Below are 20,302 nucleotides of genomic sequence, written 5' to 3' on the forward strand. Positions count from 1 at the left end.
AATTAACATGAAATAGGAGTTCCTGCTGTGGCTCAGCGGTTGCAGGTTCGATCCCTGGCCTCACTCAGTGGGTTAAGGATCCAATGCTGCCACGAGCCATGGTGTAGGTCACAGACATGGCTTGGATCTGGTGTTGCTGTGGCTGTGGTGTAAACTGGCAGCTGCAGCTCCGATTCAACCCCTAGCCTGGGAACTTCCATAAGCCAAAGGTGCAGCCCTAAAAAGACAAAAAAGAATAAACAAAGATGAAATAATCCACTGTTTTATTACCAATGCTTGTTAGGTAGTTATTTCACCTTATTTTTCTTTTGAATTGTTTTAACAATTAAAATCTCAACATCCCTTGGTAATTAGAATCTTCGAATAAATAAACTATAATAAGTAGCAAAAACCCACCAAAGCTCTACGGACTAAAAACATTACTACAAAAAGAAAGAATAGTTAAGTTAGAAACCTTAAAAATAGTAATTATAGAAGCATACTTTGTGTGGTTATAACTATAGCTTCCAAAAAAATAGGAAATACTGTGGTAAAAATGAAACCCTCTACTAATATGGAGAAGGCAATTTTTTTCAGCACACTTTTAATGTCGTTATTAAGCATCATATACAAAGGGGAAATAATCACTGGCAGTCAATTATATGTGTAAAAAGGTCAACGGAAGCATCCAAAATAGCCTTTTCTGCATTGCATTGCATTTCATCTAGAGGAACTCAATAAGCACAGAAACCACCCTATACTGTGCCCAGCACAGAGCAAATGCTATAGAGAGTCGCTGTCATATATCAATCCTAGGATGCTCAGACATCTCCTTCCACCAGTGATCCAGGTAACGGTCTTACCCTGGTTTGACAGTAATTCATGGCATCATGGAACACTGTGGTGGTCACCTTTTCCCACTTATTTTCTCTTAGCTAACTCTCTGTCATCACTAGATTATACTCAGTGTCTTCTCTTTCCCCATAATCAAGCTAACGTCTAAGGATTCATACATAGCTTTGAAATTCACACACGCCAAAGAAGCCATACATTGAGTCCATCTATTTTTATTCTTTTGACAAGAACCACATTCCTCTTATCACAACCTCCACTGGGGCACCACACTAACAACAATGCCTGCCTTGAAGCTGGGATTCCTGTATGCACACCCAATAAAATGATGCATCTGGTTTTCTGTTCTCCTGGATGGTAACTACGGTGAGGACAGGACCAAATCTTTTCCAGCTTTATAAATCTACTGCCTATACACGACAGGCATTCACTCAGTGCTTTTTAAGTCAAAGAACTCATCAGAATGAGGTATCTGTAGCTACTAAGTTCCAATGACCAGCAAGAAACAGTACCTAGTAAAGTTCCAAGACAAGCAGCGTTCCTTGCTAGGCTAATTCTGCCTGAATGAGCTGCTCAAATCTAAACCCAAATGTACTTAAAGTCTTTATTTTTTGCTACTCAAATCACTTCCACCTTCTGACTTCTGAGCGACTCAGGCACAAAAGCTCTGGACCAAAGTTGGACTGTTTTCTCTTCTTTGTTCTTCCTACATCTGACAAGTTTCTAAGTCCTATAAGATCTACCCGTAACATTTCCCAAGTCTTCCTCTTTTAACTTCTTTGTCCACTCTGTATTTCTTGGAATAATGTTACAGCTACAACTAGATTTCTATTTTCAGTTCTTCCTGCATCACTCCATCATATTAAATGTTGCCCATTTAATCTGGGCAGCAATGAGTGTAATCTGACAGATCTCAACGGCATTTCTCCATTCGGGAACCCAAATCCTCCACACCTACTGAATGAAGTACCAACTCCGTATAGGCCTTTGGACCCTTAGTAATAAAGTATAAACCCATGATTTGGCCCATTCGCTCAACTCACAACACATTTCATCTGAATACAATTTCTCCACATAGAACCCATGCTGGGCTTTTACTCAAACTAAACCTACCACTCCACTTAGAATTTTCTTTCCTATTAGTTTCCCCACTACCTGCTTGTCAAAATCCTACCATGTTTCTGGTTTTGGGTTTTTTTCAGGGCCACACTCACAGCATATAGAAGTTCCCGGGCTAGGGGTTGAACTGGAGCTGAGGCGTCCAGCCTATGCCACAGCCACCGCAACGCCAGATCTGAGCTGCCACAGCTTGAGGCAACAAGAGATCCTTAACCCACTGAGCAAGGCCAGGGGACGGAACCACAGCCTCATGGATACTACTTGGGTTCTTAACCTGATGGGCCCCCATGGGAACTTCCAAGATCCTACCCATTCTTGAAGGGTCTTTCAGAATTTGCTTTCTTTTACCAATTTTTGTACACCCCCTCACTGGATATAATTCCTATCTTCTCAAAATCCTCTATATCACTTCATCTCTCTTACGACATTTACAACATCCTATTTCATATTAATATTACTTTTATGCTTTCACTATTTCCTTTACCAGGCTGCAAGCTCTTCATAACTGCAAGGAGAGGATTCTAGTAGGTAAATAATAGGAATTAAATAAATATTTGTTAAATTGAGTTATAAAAAGATGACATCTTTACAAAATTTTTTGAAAATCTTTCAAGGAAAAGTTTACACACACTAAAAATGTCATGATTTTTGGTCACACTTTCTTTTTAGTCTAAAACCAATACATGGTTTGTTGCTTTTTTTTTTTTTTTTAAATATGGAAAAGGACAAGGAGAACAGCAAAAATTTTGGAATATACAAATCACCCATAAACACTATTAACTATTAGCACATTTATTTTCAGACATTTTCTTCACAACTAACATCTTATCACAAACATTTTCTAATTTCATAGAATATGAATGTGAATGGCTATACAGCATATCCATGTGATGGATATTATACTGTACTTAAATGTTCCTCTATTGCCGAACATTTAAGTTGCTGCTAGTCTTTTACTATTACACTTAAAATAATGTATACTTTTACTCACAAATGCTTAACATCTCTGATTATTTCATCAGGACAGAGCTCCAGAAATTAAAGTACTAGATCAGGAAGCATGAAAATCTTTAATGCTTCTGATATGTGTCATTAGAGTGCTTTACAGAAAGGATGAGCCAGAATCCACCACTGCAAGTAATGTGCATTCGTACCATCTTCACAGCATCACATCCATATTGGATATTAGCAAGTTTACCAATTTGGTTAATCGAATACGGCATCTTATTTAATTTCCATTGTTTTCATTATTAGATAAAAATTTTTAATCTGTTAGCATTTTCTTTATGAAATGTATTACTAGCCTAAATAAGTACATTAATATGAATGACAAAACTGTGCACTTTCAAGAGAGAAAAAACTTTTAGCTCTTCTCTATTCTTTTCTGGGTGCCCAGTCAGATTTAATGATCAATGTGGAGCAAAGGAGACAAAAATATGGTCCTATCACATACTTTTTTCAATTACAAAATCATGAAAATCACATAACTTACAAGAACACATTATTCCCAATGGAATTTCTTATTCACAAAAGCTGAATACTCAGCTCTGTAACAGAGTTAATATCAAGTCTAACAGACAAACTTACACAAATGTCAATATTATTACTGTAACATTATTAACATTAGCCTAAAAAATCCTGTTATTGTTAAAACACAAAATATAAAACACAGAAAATACCTAAAATACTTACAATTTTTAATACTCTAAGAATACAAATGATACCTTTCTAAGTCCTGTTGAGGCATATAAAATTGTAGATATTAGCCATTTTAAGCCACAAAAAAAAACCAGCAATCCATAAGTTTTAACAAAAGCTGTCTCTGTCTCTCATTACATTTTCATCTATGGGTATTTTGCAAGATTACAAAGAAAATCAGTTCAATTTATTTCACCAGAATTAGGATTTAAGTTTAATACATATGATAAAATATTGTTGGACCAAGGATCAAAAATCATCTTTTGACTCAGCAATTCTACATTAAGAAATCTGTCCTGCAAAAAATTCTCAAAAAAAAACAAACAAACAGGAGTTCCTGTCGTGGCACAGTGGAAACAAATCCGACTAGGAACCATGAGGTTGCGGGTTTGATCCCTGGCCTCGCTCAGTGGGTTAAGGATCTGGCGTTGCCACAAGCTATGGTGTAGGTCGCAGGCACAGCTCGGATCCCGTGTTGCTGTGGCTCTGGCACAGGCCGGCGGCTACAGCTCCAATTAGACTCCTAGCCTGGGAACATCCATATGCTGCGGGTGCGGCCCTAAAATGACAAAAGACAAAAAAACAAAACAAAAAAAAAAAAAAAAAAAACACAAAGATATATAGAGACAAGCAAGCACTGGAAACAATTTAAACAACAATTGGTAAGAGAATACTTAATTATGGCAAATCTGCACAACCAAATACCATGTATCTATTCAAAAATGAATAAATAGCAATACTTGCAAACCCTTACATAGTGTTTGCCATGTGCTAGGCACTACGAGCGCTTTACATGTATCGACTATTTACTCCTCACATCAACCCTACGTGATTATTACTGTGAATTACATAATTATTATGTAATTATTATTATCCCTATTTTACAGATAAGGAAACAGGCACAGAGAGGCTAAATAATTTGCCCAAGGTCACATAACTAGTAAGCTGTGAGCCAACCTTCAAGCTAATATAGTCTGGCTCTAGGATCTGTGTTTGTAGTCACTACACTGTCCTGCTTCTCTTAGTGGACACCTGCACATACTGATGAGGAAAGGCGTCCCGCGGTACATTGTTAGGATGGGGAAAACACTAAGCTACAGAACACTATGTAAAATCAGTTATGTCTTGAAAAACGAGACAGGTAGGGAGGGAACAGTGTATGTTTATATAATAGGAAATTTTTGGAAATTTTCCCCCTATTTCCAGAGAAGAGGAATGAGCATTAAAGTGAATGAGGAAGAATTTTTATGTTTACTTTATATACTTCCATCCAGTATGAATTTATTTCTTTATATATCAATTTTATATTTTTTTGAAAAACTAATTAATAAAAAGAGGACCATTCCAACCCTCCAGTCCCCAAGTACCTCCGGGAGACACTTTCCCACCCCCCACCTACGTGGCATGTTCACACTCAGAGGCGAGGCTAATCCCAGTCATTTTCTTGTAACCTAGTCATTCATCTTTTCTTACTCAGTATCGAACAGCTACACACTGAGCACCTTCCATGTACCAAGTGTTCCTCTAAATGCTGAGAGATACATACATATGATGAGTCATAATCTCCAATCTTAGGAACTTCAAGTTTTAACATGGCCCTGACTGAACACACTTGTCTTTTGCATCTTTTCTTCTTCAAGCAGAGTTAAAATAAGAAATCCACTAATAGGAGCAATAAACATTTTAAAGCTCTGTGCAAATCCTGCCTTACATGTCCAACTGCCTACTCGCCACCACCTGGAAATTTACTCTAACTCACACATCCAACACTAAATCTCTGATTCCTCCCTTTTCATCCACTCCTCTCACAACCTCCCTCAACTTAGCAAATGGAAACCATTTTTTTAAGTTATTTGAGCCCCCAACCATGGAGTCACACAAGACAGAATGTCAGTTCTATCTTCAAAATACATTCCGAACCTAACAACCATTTCCCACCACCTCCACCACTAACACTTGGTTCAAGCCACCATCAATTTCACCGGGATTGTTGCGACAACCTCCAAACTGGTATCGCTGCTTTTGCCTTTGTCTCCTGTATTCTGTTTTCCACCAAGGGACCACAGTGATCCCCACCTTGTCCCTCCTCTGCTCTATATCCCCCCAAAACTCCCTTCCTATTCAGAATAAATACCATGTTCTTAAAGGGGCGTATAAGACCACAACGGATCTGCCCCCCCTGTCGCCCCAACTCTTCCCATTCTCTTCCAGCCACACTGACCTCACTGTTTCTTATACAGCAAATGCGCTGTTGCCTCTCAGGCTATGTACTTGTTCTCTCTTGCCAAGACACTCTTCCTCCCATACCCAAACCTGCTCCCTCTCTCACTTCCTTCAGGTCATTGGCCAAATGTCCCCTTCTTCATAAGGTGACTGCTCTATATAAAATAGCAACCTCCTCCTGGCATGCCCTCATATATATTTACCTATGTATCTGCTTACTGTCTGTTCTGCCTTTATGCTATCAGCTCCATGGGGGCAAGTCTGTTTTGTTCACTGCCATGTCTGCCTGTATCCCGGAAAGCACTCAATATATTTCTAACTGAATGAATTAAAAATGGAAAGAATATTAGTCCAAGAGACTCGTGTGAATCGTGAATAGTTCTTTTAGCAAAGGGAAGTTAAAGCTCAAATCACAAATATTCAAGCATTCATATTATGAAGAAAATAATTGTTCAGTGTTTACTTTTTACAGTAACAGCTATTCACGTATATGAAAGTGATGCTTTTATGACATATGCACAACCTTCTAATTCACAGAGGTGATAAAGAAAGTACCACTGACATGTAAAAAATAACACACTGTCCACTATCCAGTTTACTTGACTGCTCGTGCCAAATCCAGGAAATTACGCTAGATTCTTCTTTCCCTAATCTCAAACCCATCACAGGTCCCACGGACTACCCTCAAAGCATCTCCACTAGTATGCCAGAAGGCCATGCCATCGTCATCTCTTCCCTAGACTACCCTTTTTTTTTTTTAATGGCCACATCTGCGGCATATGGAAGTTCCCAGGCGAGGGATGGAATCTGAGCCACAGCTGCGACCTACACCACAGCTGTGGCAATGCCAGATCCTTAATCCACTGTGCCGGGCTGGGGACCAAATCTGTGCCGCCACAGAGACAATGCTGGATCATGAACCCAATGTGCCACAGCAGGAACTCTTTCCCTAGACTACTTTATTAGCCTTCTCACTGCTTCTCCTCTTGCCTTTCTATAATCATTCCACATACAACAGTCAGGGTGATTTTTTTTAATGTAAATCAGACCCTTCACTGCTTAAAATGTGCAGCTGTCTCCCAATGCACATGAATAGAAGCCAAAATTCTTACCTTGCTCCTGCCTGCTTCTCTAATAGCCTTGTGTACCACTACTGCCCTCCCCTGCTAGACTTCAACTGAATGGTCTCTTTCCTTGTTCATCAATCATTCCAAGCTTGTTTGGCCTTTGATTTCTTACACTGATCACTATTCCTAGAAAGGGCCTCCCCTTTACATCCAAATGGTTATTTCGTCATTCAGAACTCCTCTTAAATGTCACCTTCTTAAAGTGGGCTTCCTTGACAAACTAGTCTAGATAGCCCCCAGTTATTCTTTTTTTTTTTTTTTTTGGTCTTTTTGCTATTTCTTTGGGCCGCTCCTGCGGCATATGGAGGTTCCCAGGCTAGGGGTCGAATCAGAGCTGTAGCCACCGGCCTACGCCAGAGCCACAGCAACACGGGATCCGAGCCGCGTCTGCAACCTACACCACAGCTCACGGCAACACCAGATCGATAACCCACTAAGCAAGGGCAGGGACCAAACCCGCAACCTCATGGTTCCTAGTCGGATTCGTTAACCACAGCGCCATGACGGGAACTCCCCCCAGTTATCCTTGATTAGATCTCTCTGTGTTAAACATCAGTAGAGTCCCTATTATTTGCCACATTATCACGCTTTTGTTTTTCTGTTTGTCTCTCCACAAGAATGTAAGTTTCGAAAGGTCAGACTCTTTCCCTGTCTTGTTCAGTGAAAAGTGAGCCTAACAGATAGTACATGCTCAATAAACTTCCTGAATATTGAATGAATTCAAAGCCCCTATTTACACTATAATTTCTTTGTATTATAAAATCTTCTTAAAATTAAACAATAAACAAATAAACAATCAAAAGAGATCTCCCCACCCCCACCCCCACCCCCAGTTTAAATAATCCAGGACAAATTCTATGGTCATGTGACCATTCAAAGTCAGGCATGGGTAACAATAAAGGAAAGGAGACTTGGTAAAGATAATCTAAAACACTAGAAAATTTGAAAGCCACATGTCTATGGCTGTAAGGCAGATTTTAAAGATTTTCAAGAGCAGTAAAGTAAAATCAGTTGAAATACCAGCTTTAGAGGGCGTGTAAGAGGAGGTGAGAAGACGGCACAAGAACAAAGTGAAGTATGTGGAGAAGGAAGAGGAAGAACAGGAGGAGGAAGCTGCAAATAGCAGAGGTAAACTAGGATTGAAAATTTGCCACAGATAATCTCCAACGTGAATAATCCACACCGGGTAATAGAATATTGACTATAATTACATTCCTCCTACTGACCTTGTTCTAAATTATTATGGATTATTACGATGCAAGTTACTTTGTTCCACACCAGAGGTGGCTGTACTTCGCTATCAGATGACATGACCTCTAATTCAATAATGTCTGTAATGCACTGGCATCCTCAGATAAAAGCTGTCTATAATGTCTGAACAAAGGTGAATTAGTTATCCAATTCACACACGCAATTAACTCTCTTAATACCTGAGAGACCAGGGAGCCCCTTCTGAATTTCCTAGTCAATACTACAGATGGGGGTCTTCCCTCCATCTGCAGTCATCTTGTGCTATACCTCATCATAAACAATATTAATAGTTTATGGCCCCCGTCAAAAATCTTACATTAGTTATCATAAGAGACCTCACTCCACAAAGCAATGACTCATTTTCCTGGGAAAATGCATTAAATTCAAATGTTATGCCTATTACTAAAGCACAAGAGTTCTTTACTCTCAGCAATGTAAAAACAATAACAACTCCTTCATGAAATATGGAAAATAATTTAATTTTTTTTTTTACTATTTAAAGAGCACCTCTCAAGAGCCAAAAGGCAATATTTATTATGTGGATTTATGTTTATATGCTGTGTTCATTCTAAATAAAAGACTATTTAAATTCAAGCGTTAAAGGGCAAAAACAAACCAAAACATCCCATATTTTCTTGCCACCTGTTCCCTTCACTAAGGGCTGAAATTTCATAAATAGTTTGAAGGCAGAGCACCGTGTCTCTGCTTTGTACCCATATGTGATGCCAATGGCTGTATTCGTAAAAACCCAGATCAGAATAACTCGGTAATGTCAAATGTTACGCAAATATCTACGCCTTCTAAAAAAGGAGGTAATTAATGAATTCTTGAGGGGATGCTTTTCATTCTGTCATCTGACATTAATGTGTCTTTACAGCAGAGAACAAGAGAAATTTCTAAAATAAAACCCAGTTCTCTTAGCACATACTCACGTTACAGTCCTCATCACAGTGGCCCAATTCTAGGAGTGAGTAGTTAGGTCTATCTCAGAATGTCCCTATAGCTCCCGTGAAATCTGCTGCTCGCCTGGGCTTTCATTCTCCCTCACAACTCCAAGCAGGGAGTGGAGCAGAGAGGAAGAAGGAAACGGTTTCTTATATGTGCTTCATAAGTTTTATCCACTCAAGCAAACGGCAGAAGCAAGAAGGACATTATAGAAACTGAACTGCTAAGTAGGTGACATTCCTCACTCTATAAACAATTTAAACTACAAACCAACCTTCTGCGTGCTGCAGCACTAGAAACACCGACTCCTCAGAAATGATGTACTTGTGCAGACACACCATGTTGGGCACACAGCGGGGGATGATGGTCTTTCTGTTCCTGCTGTATTCACTGCTTTTCCTTAGACCCTGACAGAGAACAAAAAGGTCAGTTGTACCCTCAGTTGCCTTTGGAGCCTGCTGTGCTCTGTGTTTATCAACCAAACTAATCTATCCGAGTTACTCTGGGCTTCAGAGAAACCACTCATCTGCTGCTCTATGCCCCTCAGTCCCTGGAGGCTCCGCTGATGGCATCTGGCGTGAATCCAAAGAACGGAAGATGCCACAAAGCTGCCATTAAAATCAATTACGTGGGTCAGTGTTTTTATTAGAGATGCTCTCAAACTAAGTCATCAGGATGACACACAGTTGTTTCTCTATGACCTTTTCCTAAGTTTTATTTCACTTCTGTGTATCTTTAAAGCAGTAGTCATCAGGAGATCAATTCAAATGCCTGAGACACCGAAGGTATTCCCAGATTAGACAGGTAATTTTAAAGTTCTATTTCAAAAAAGTACAAAGATCATTTTAAGTTTTCTCTAAAGGAACAAGGTGTGTGTAGTTTCTGGTGCCATACCCCGGTTTAAAAATCTGGGGTAATGTCAGTCATAAAGTACACTCATAAAAAGAAATTTATTCCAGTACATGTCAATGTGACCTACTGCCATGCTGATACATAAAAGTATCAGAAAAAGAGAAAACTAATCTGAAATTCATTAATTCTGAATGCTGCGGAAATGCTTAAATTAGGATATTTTTAGAATATGTACTATCACAATTCACTTCAAATACAATTTTGAAATTACAAAATCCAGGGGCTTTTCTTTCCTTATTCATTTAATTACATATTGAGTTACATAGGGAATCAACATTGAATTTAGACAAAAGGCAGGGCAGGGGATGTAGATAACACTTTCCCACATACCTGTAACAAAGACTTTAAGGCAAAATTTCAGCTCTTAAGAACTGTAATTATAATCAAAGGTGTGATTGTGTGTGGTCTTCACAAATTATAAAAAAAATGTATTAGAGATGTATTTAAATCACACACTATACAATTAAACAGCATGAAATGAGTCTTCACTTTACCCAAATTATTTTCTCCATACTCTATAACCTAAGACTCGATATATGCTACATTTACCATCTGTGATGGAAGGATACAGATGTAAAATAAATACAGATCACTGCAAACATAAAAGACACCCAAACACCCAGAAAAAAATTAAATATTTTCTTTTGGAAAATATTTAATAATTTGAAAGTAAATTTGAAAATAAATTTCTAAATTCATTAAACATACAAATTCTACTTACTTTCAAAATGAATGTCTGCTCTGTCCTTGTGTCCATTACAAGTAAAACCTACATAAAAGACATGAGCAATCATTTATTTACAATGTAACGAAACATTAACTCATAGCTTTTTATTTATTTATTTATTTATTTATTTATTTATTTATTTTGGTCTTTTTGCTATTTCTTGGGCCGCTCTCGCGGCATATGGAGGTTCCCAGGCTAGGGGTAGAATTGGAGCTGTAGCCACCGCCCTACGCCAGAGCCACAGCAACACAGGATCCGAGCCGCGTCTGCAACCTACACCACAGCTCACGGCAACGCCGGATCGTTAACCCACTGAGCAAGGGCAGGGACCGAACCTGCAACCTCATGGTTCCTGGTCGGATTCGTTAACCACTGCACCACGACGGGAACTCCAACTCATAGCTTTTTAAAACTATACTTTAAAGGTCTGGGGAAAATTGCTGAAATTGACTCTGCCAAAATTGTTAATTTATGAATAGATTTTTTTTTTAAGGCACCAAATCACAGAATTAAAATAGTCTTAAGGTAGTTTTCCTTTCTAAAAATGCTATATTTTAGAAATACTACTATGCATTCCTAGGCTTATTTTAAGACATAATTCTTGGAGTTCCCATTGTGGCGCAGTGGGTTAAGAATCTGACTGAAGCAGCTTGGGTCACTGTGGAAGTGTGGGTTCAATCCCCGGTCCAGTGCAGTAGGTTAAAGAATCCTCATTGCCACAATTGTGGTATAGGTCACAGCCGCAGCTCAGAATCGATCCCTGACCCAAGAACTTCTACATGCTTCAGATATGGCCATAAAAATAAATAAATAAATAAATAACTTTCTTAAAAGGGAAAAAAATTTTTTTCGGGGGGGGGAGGTCTTTTTAGGGACACACCAGCAGCATATGGAAGTTCCTGGGCTAAGGATCAAATCGGAGTTATAGCTGCCAGCCACAGCCACAGCCACAGCAATGCCAGATCTGAGCCACATGTGCTACACCGCAGCTCACAGCAATGCTGGATCCTTAACCCAGTGAGCGAGGTCAGGGATCAAACCTGCAATCTCATGGATACTAGTCTGGTTCATAATCACTGTGCCACAATAGGAACTCCAAAAAATTATTTTAGAAAAAGAATTTTTCCTCATGAAACATATATGTCAAGAAAAAAAATTTTTTTTTCTTCCTAAAACTTGCTACAATGTGATCTCAATAACTCAAGCTCCAACCCAAGGCACACTTTTGGTGCTGCTTCGCCATCCTGGACTCATCCTTTACTCCTCTTTTTCCATCAGCAAAATCCTGCCAGGTTTATCTTCAAAACTATCTAGAATCTGAACTCACCTCACCACTTCCACAGCTGTCACCCTGAATGAAACACTTACCTGGATTATAACAATGACCTCCCAGTAGATTTCTCTGGTTCCATCTTTGCTGCCCTACAATCTATCATCAAAATAACAGCTGGGTTTTCTTTTTAAAGTATAAGTTATATCATGTTGCTTCTCTCATTTAGAGAAAAAGCATATTCTAAAAAATGACCTCAAGACCCTCCATAATTTCATAGTGTCCCCTCAAACCACCCACTCCCCCCAATCCATCTTGACGAAAAGAGTGAACAGAGGGACTTCTCCTACCACATTAATATTTATATTGATAATTTTTATTTTATAAATATATTTAATATTTATATTATATACTTTGTTATGTTATTAATCTTTTATCATTTTGGAGACACTGTAACAGAAGTTGGCAAAGTTTTCCTATAAAAAGTAAATAGAATGTAAATATTTTAGGCTTTGCAGGCACACCCAGTCTTTGCTGTAGCTGTTCAATTCTGCTGTTATAGTATAAAGGCGGCCACAGTCTGAAATGGGTCATGGCAAGAGAACTTGAATCACAGGAATCTGCAAATACTGTACACAGGGCTTTTTCTTCCACCACTTAAAGAGAATTAGGAATCACAGGTAAAAGAAGTCAAGCTTGGGAAAATCAAAGAATAGTGAGAAGAATCAGGGGAATTAAGATAAGGAACCAGTTGAAGACCTGACGAATTTGACGTAACAGCGAAAACTGCATCTTTGACCCCTCTTCTGAGTGCGTGACCTATACTATTTAACTCCATTTAATTTCAACTGAATATTCCCATAAATACCTCCTAAACTCATCCCTTCTTCTTCCCAAAGCCCTCTTGCTACTAAAAATAAAACAAAACCCTGTTTCTCCTCTTACAGTATTAACGCCACCCATGTAACCCCCAAATCAAAAACATTCCTGAGTCACTGATTTCTCCCATCCCCGCCTTCAAAACCAGCGGCCAAGTCTAGTCAATTCTACCTCCTAAGTATTTCTCTTTACACCCTCTACTCTCTTTTCCTTACCATGTTTTCAGTGCTTACGATGTTCTATGGTTTAGTCATGTGTATTCATTGTTAATTCTTTCAATTACTCAGTAAGCTAATTTTACCATTCCCATTCTATACATGAAGATAGTAAAGCTTCATCTGCAGAAGCTATAATGGTAGATAAGCATAGTACTTACCATTTGTGAGAATTTTAGTGAGACAATCTTTAAAAGTGCTTGCTATAGCCAATTATTATTATTGCTATCACTGTTATTGCCTCTTCTCCCTTAAATGTTCACCCAGCTCCTTAATAAGTACTCATCTTTCTATATTCAGCTCAAATGTCACTGACTCTTTTCTTCCTTTGTTCTCCCACTATCAGCCTCCTCAATCTGGTTTTTTTTGTTGTCGTTTTTTTTTTTTTTTTTTTTATTATTTGTCTATATCCCAACCAGATTTCAAGCTTTTTATCAGCATGTTGTAAGCAGGGCAATAGTCGCCAAAGATGTTCATACCTTAATCTCTAGAATTTGTGAATATGTTATGTTACTGGCAAAAAGGCCTCTGCAGATGTAATCAGGGTACAGACCTTAAAACAGATTACCTTGGATTATCTGCCTGGACTCAGTCAAACCACATGAACCCTTAGAGAACTGTCTCTGGCCAGACAGAAGGGAAAATCTGAGTGATGCAAAGTGTGAAAGGGATGTGTTGCTGCTGGCTCTAAGATATAGATGTCCACAAGGAAGCACTGGAGAGCGAGGCCTCTAGGAGCTCAGAGGAAGCATGAGAAGGAGAAGGTAGCTTCTGGGAACAAAGATCAACCCTTGGATGAAAGGCAGTAACCACAGTCCTACAACCACAAAGAAAAGAAATCGGCTAACAACTTCAATGAGCCTGAAAGTGGATTTTTCCCCCACAGTGTGCAAGAAAAAATGTAGCCCTGCCAGCACCACGATTTTAGCCCAGTGCAATCCATGTCAGACGTCTGATCCAAAGATCTTTGACATAATAAATTTAGTTCTTTTAAGCTGCTAAATTTGTAGTAATTTGTAATGCAGCAATAGAAAACTAGTACAAAGCAGAAACTGTCTTTCCTCCAACATATAACCTGTAACTGTTCAGTAAATGTATGTGAATGAATTCAGGTGTAAAAGTTTAGAAGGCAGACAACAATATGGGAATGGAGCTTAGAAAATAAGTCAAGACTAAAGTTGTATAGTATCTGAGCATTATCCATAAAGATAACAGCTAGGACATGAGAATGTACCATGTAATGCTTACTTTATACTAGGCGCTGTGATGAGGTTTAAAGAATTAAATCACATAATGCATTCAACAACCCAGTGAGGCAGGTTTACTTTTTTTATTATTGGAGTATAACTGTATAATTGATTTACAATGTTGTACCAATTTCAGCTGTACAGCAAAGTGCCTTGGCCATGCATATGCGTATATTCTTTTTTAAAAAATATTATTTTCCATTATGGCCTATCCCAGGAGACTGGATATAGTTCCCTGTGCTATACAGTAAGACCTTGATGTTTATCTATTCTAAAAGTAATGGTTTGCATCTACTAGCCCCAAATTCCCAATCCATCCCCCTTCCTCTCTCCTCCCTCTTGGCAACCACAAGTCTGTACACTATGTCTGAGAGTTTCTGTTTTGTAGGAAGGTTCATTTGTGCCCTATTTTAGATTCCGCACATAAGTGATATCATGTGGTATCTGCCTTTCTCATTCTGACTTACTTCACTAAGTATGATAATCTCCAGTTCCATCCATGTTGCTGCTAATGACATTATTTCATTCTTTTTTTATGGCTCCGTGAAGTAGGTTTACTTTTATTAATGATTTTTTTTTTCGTCTTTTTGCCTTTTCTAGGGCCACTCCTGTGGCATATGGAGGTTCTCAGGCTAGGGGTCTAATCAGAGCCGTAGCCGCCAGCCTACACCAGAGCCACAGCAACGCAACATCCGAGCCATGTCCGCAACCTACACCACAACTCATGGCAACGCCAGATCCTTAACCCACTGAGCAAGGCCAGGGATCGAACCCACAACCTCATGGTTCCTATTCGGATTCGTTAACCACTGAGCCACGATGGGAACTCCCTTTATTAACGAATTTTACAAATGAGGAAACAACATAAAACTGTTAACCTGCCTAGACTCACAAAGATAAGATGTGCTAGAGGTGATATTTAAACCCTAGCAATCTGGCTCCAGGGTTCTTCCTCTTTAACAGCTAAACTATACTGTTTATGTCTACATATACATAGCTGGAATACTGAGGCTATGTAAGAAAACAACCACCAAAAGTATGGTGAGAAATGTACCCTCAAAATCCAGAAAATGCAGTGGGTTCAACTGTCAGGAAAAGAGAACACTTAAAATAAGAGTAATCATCTGTGCCAAATAACAAACAAAAAGCCTTCAAGAATGAGGAGTAAGAAAAGACTGCTGCCTAAGGCAGTTAGGAAGTTACTGCTAACTTTCAACACTGCATTATGCAGTGAACTGGTGGAGAGAGAAGCCAACTGCTCTAAATTAATACTGGGTGATAAGAAGACGGAGGCTAATATATACATCTGCCCAAAGAGAAGTACATCAGAAGAGGGAAAAACACAAAATGAAAGCGTGAGCAGGATCATCAGGCTTGAACTATTTTCAGATTGGGTAGACCCATTTTCCTGTAATTTCCCCTTGAGCTATAGTCACCACAAATCTCGAATCTCCAAGGCATGGAAATACATTCAAAGAACTTGAAACTTGACAGTTAAATTAACACATCAAGAGTGAAAGGATTAAAAAGAATGAAATACCAGCATTTTTAGCAACATGGATGGACCTAGAAACTATCATGCTAAGTGAAGTCAGCCGTACAATGAGACATCAACATCCAATGCTTTCACTGACATGTGGAATCTGAAAAAAGGACAGACTGAACTTCTTTGCAGAACAGATGCTAACTCACAGACATTGAAAAACTTATGGTCTCAGGAAGAGACAGTTTGGGGGGTGGGGGGATGTGCTTGGGCTGTGGGATGGAAATCCTGTGAAATCAGATTGTTATGATCATTATACAACTACAGATGTGATAAATTCATTTGAGTAATAAAAAATTAAAAAAAAACAAAAAAAGGCATTTCATCAATTAACAAAAAAGAGTGAAAGGGAGGCATCTCTATAAAGGAGGGCTCTTAAACATTTATGGAGACTGTGAAGACATTCAGCGTTTAAATCTCCTTTGTTTTCACAGGAAGTTGTAACTCTTAAGCCACTCACCAGATTCCAACCCTACTTAAATAATTACATCTACATGAAATAGAAAATGTTTCACTAGGTAAAAGTGAAGGAGGCTGTACACAGGGAAAGAACTTTTCCCTACCAGAAGCCTCTTAATCAACTGAACAGAACACACCCGAATAAATCAGGCGTGCTCTCTCTCTGCTGGTGTTACTTATCCATGAAGCATGAAGTGGATCAGATAAAAAGGCCAAATTAAGATCGATAAACATGCCTGAGAAGTGCTGCTTTGTTTACATTTACTTTCTTCTCCTACCAAGTTTGTTTGCAACTAGACAATGTTCACATTGAGGCAATAAACACAAGAACATATGTGATTTTTTTTAAATGTGCCCTTTGACTGTCAATTTCTCCCAAACAGGTGTTGGCTAAATGATTATAAATTGGCCTCTGGATACACCTCTTCAACTGAGCCGTACAGGGCTGGTGATAATATAATTAGACCTAAAAACATCAGGCTGGTGAATGCTTTCCATCTGTTTGGCAATAATGTTTAGTTAACAATAGTCTTTAAAAGAAGCACCTTCAACTTCAGTTCTTAAAGTTATTTATAGAGCCATTCTTAACACACCAGCACTCCTGCTAACAAGAGCTTTAGCCACTTGGAAATTATTTGCCATACGGCTGTATACAAAGAGAAACGACTGCATTTAACATCTGTATCTTTCCAAATTTACATGCTTCGACCTCATTTAGAGTCATTTCTTAATGAACAGTGCTATGGTGCTGCATTAATATTATAGTTGCATGCACAAAGATCATAAGGAGCCAAACATTTTTTTAATGCCAACAGTAGGCCAATCTGTAATGAAGCTGTCAGCATAAAGGACAAAATAATAGCTTCTTTAACCCTCAAACAGAATTTGTTCATTTGTGAACTAGAACACGTCAATTTAAAAACTGCTCATGGGTTTGCTCACCTTTATAAAGACAAAAATCTAATTTGGTACTAATTTGATACAATTGTCTTTCCAATAAAAAGGCTCCTGAAACCATCTTTTATTTCCTGATAAAACAAGTACTATAACTAAAACTGCCATGAAATCATTATCTTGGCTAGCATACCTTATTGAGAGAAGACAATTAATGTATTTTTCCCTTTCATTTTTCACACTTACTTATCAGCACTATATTAGCATATGGTCTAACAGGAGAGATGACTCCATCTCTGCCCATGGTAATGTATAGAATGACTGCTCCTAGCTGGGGGAAGGGTGGGGAAGGGGAGGGGAGAAGCAGGAAACTTATCCCTAAGGATTAGCCTCATCCGTTCTTCCATTCCACCAGCAAAATGAGACTTGCCTACTCTTCTTTCACAACAGTAGAAGGAAAAGCTCCAACTGATTATAATAGGTCTGGGTCTTTCTGCTAACTAGAATGGGGAAGGCCCAGTATTTAACCAGGTACCACCTCTAGATAGGAGGTGGTAGGATAGGAGATAGGAGAGGTGCAGGAGTTTATCAAAGTATCAGGTGATTATTATTTAAACACATGAAAAATATATTTGGAGAAAATAAATGAAAACTGTATTTGGAGAAAAGAGATAAACAGCAATAAAGACACAATGATTGTGGTAACGTGTGGAGAGTTCCCTTCAGTGAGGATTACATGGCACCCATTTTTGAACTTTTTTAGATACTTAATTTACATGTTGACATTCAGGAGTTCCCGTTGTAGCTCAGCAAAAATTAATCTGACTAGCATCCATGAGGATGCAGGTTCGATCCCTGGCCTCACTCAGTAGGTTAAGGATCTGGTGTTGCTGTGAGCTGTGGTGTGGGTCGCAGATGTGGCTCGGATCTGGCATTGCTGTGGCTGTGGTGCAGGCTGGCAGCTGCAGCTCTGATTCGATCCCTAGCCTGGGAACTCCATAATGCCATGGGTGCAGCCCTTAAAAAAAAAAAAAAGATAAACGTTGACATTCAAAGTCTGTTAAGTCTCTAAAATTACCTTCAACTCCAATCCCTTTAAAGAAAAGGATTGTCTGGGTAATTTGAGGGACTATCTATATCTACTTTGGTGCCAATCACATCACAGGACTCCAGAACAATTAATAAAAGGTTTTGTAACGTTCAAGAAAAGCCTACAGAAATAGTCATACTGGACAAAACTCAGTCTTTCCCTTAATGGTGTTGAAGTACTATTTGTGTTGGCTAGATATAATCCAAATAAATGGACTTCAATTGTGCAAGTTATGCTACTGGGAATTCACACATAAAATAAACATACCAGAAAAGAATGGGATCAACATAATAAAGAAGTCAGAGAAAACAGAGAAACCCAATTCTTCAAACTAGACAGTTTTTCTCAACATAGTTCCAGATACATAAGATTATACTCACTCTACTCTCTTTTTAAAAACAATCCACACTTCATGGAGAACAGACTTGCGGTTGCCAAGAGGGCGGGGGAAGGGATGGGATGGACTGGGAGTTTTGGGTTAGTAGATGCAAACTGCTGCATGTGGAGCAGATAGGCAATGAGATCCTGCTGTAGACCACCAGGAACTATATCTAGTCACTTGTGACGGAACAGGATAGAGGATAATGAGAAAAATAATATATATATATATGAGACTGGGTCACTGCTGTAAGCAGAAATTGACAGAACACTGTAAATCAACTATAATAAAAAATGATTTAAAAAAAAATAGTCCAGGAGTCCCCGTCATGGCTCAGTGGTTAACGAATCCGACTAGGAACCATGAGGTTGAAGGTTCGTTCCCAGGCCTCGCTCAGTGGGTTAAGGATCCGGCATTGCCGTGAGCTGTGGTGTAGGTTGCAGATGCGGCTCAGATCCCGCGTTGCTGTGGCTCTGGTGTAGGCTGGCGGCTACAGCTCCGATTAGACTCCCAGCCTGGGAACCTCCATATGCCATGGGAGCGGCCTCTGAAAAGGCAAAAAGATTAAAAAAAAACAAAAAAACAACAAAAAAAACCAGTCCACACTTGACCATTATTTGATGCATTATTAACTAAACTCATCTTGACAGCATTATAGAAGCTGGTAATGTCATTCTTCTGTAGAAATGTTTTTGAAGCACTAAACCTCTGCTTTCCTTGTCAATACCACATGATGATAATGAAATGCCATTTATATTTATTGCTAAAACTCATCTGACTTTATATGCTTCGAACATTCAACATTTCTACTGTTAACTATTAATTCCATATCTTATTCTCATGAGATTTACCTTATAAAAATTCAACTACCAGAAAACAAAGAGTACTAGGTGGCCTTTAATAGTAACAATTCCCACCATTGAGGTCTAACTTTCTCTTTCTTTGACATCAGAAGGCTAGCAATGCACCCTGTACCATTGCCCAGCAACTCCCAAAGCAAAAGACACTGAGCCTACCACTTCTGTCCATGAGAAGCTGCAGCCTCAAGAGCATCAGCATGAACAGACTGTGCAGGGGCACTTCTCTCGTATGATGCCATGAAGCCAATCTGTTCTTCTTGGTCATATGCTCACAGAAGTTCTTTCCCTGATAAACACTGAAGTATGAAGAGTAAAATTTGACATAATACTTATAACTCTATCCTAAAGGATATTTTCATTTATTACACTCAAGGATCTATTTTCAGCAAAGCAGAAAAGGTATCCCTATGATTAAAGGGAAATAGAAAAAAAATTCTTTAGAATCTTACCAGTGTTTTCTTTGTTCTAGAACTTCCAACATGGCACAGTGTCATGAAGGAATTGAACAAACAATCCAAAAGGGACTGCTTTGTGGACTGATGGCAAAGCCAAACAATCACCAACCAACTTAGAGCAGGGTGAAATATCTTTTTGAAGTGGGCTATTTCTTCGGGTTTCTATATAACCTAGAAA

The 20,302-nt window shown here is 38.8% G+C and overlaps 1 protein-coding gene across 16 annotated transcripts in view; it reads right to left on the bottom strand.

Moving 5' to 3' along the window:
* Positions 1–20,302, bottom strand: part of RPS6KC1 (ribosomal protein S6 kinase C1) — a 230,954-nt gene that overhangs the window by 65,405 nt on the left and 145,247 nt on the right. For all 16 annotated transcript variants that reach the window (XM_021063835.1, XM_021063836.1, XM_021063841.1 and 13 more), the window contains 2 exons: positions 10,828–10,875; positions 9,469–9,601 (listed from right to left, as the gene is read on the bottom strand). In XM_021063835.1, the coding sequence (XP_020919494.1) occupies positions 9,469–9,601; positions 10,828–10,875 (181 nt within the window). The remainder of the gene's footprint in view (positions 1–9,468; positions 9,602–10,827; positions 10,876–20,302) is intronic.

Source organism: Sus scrofa, chromosome 9, assembly GCF_000003025.6.
Source record: "Sus scrofa isolate TJ Tabasco breed Duroc chromosome 9, Sscrofa11.1, whole genome shotgun sequence".
NCBI classification, from domain to species: domain Eukaryota; kingdom Metazoa; phylum Chordata; class Mammalia; order Artiodactyla; family Suidae; genus Sus; species Sus scrofa.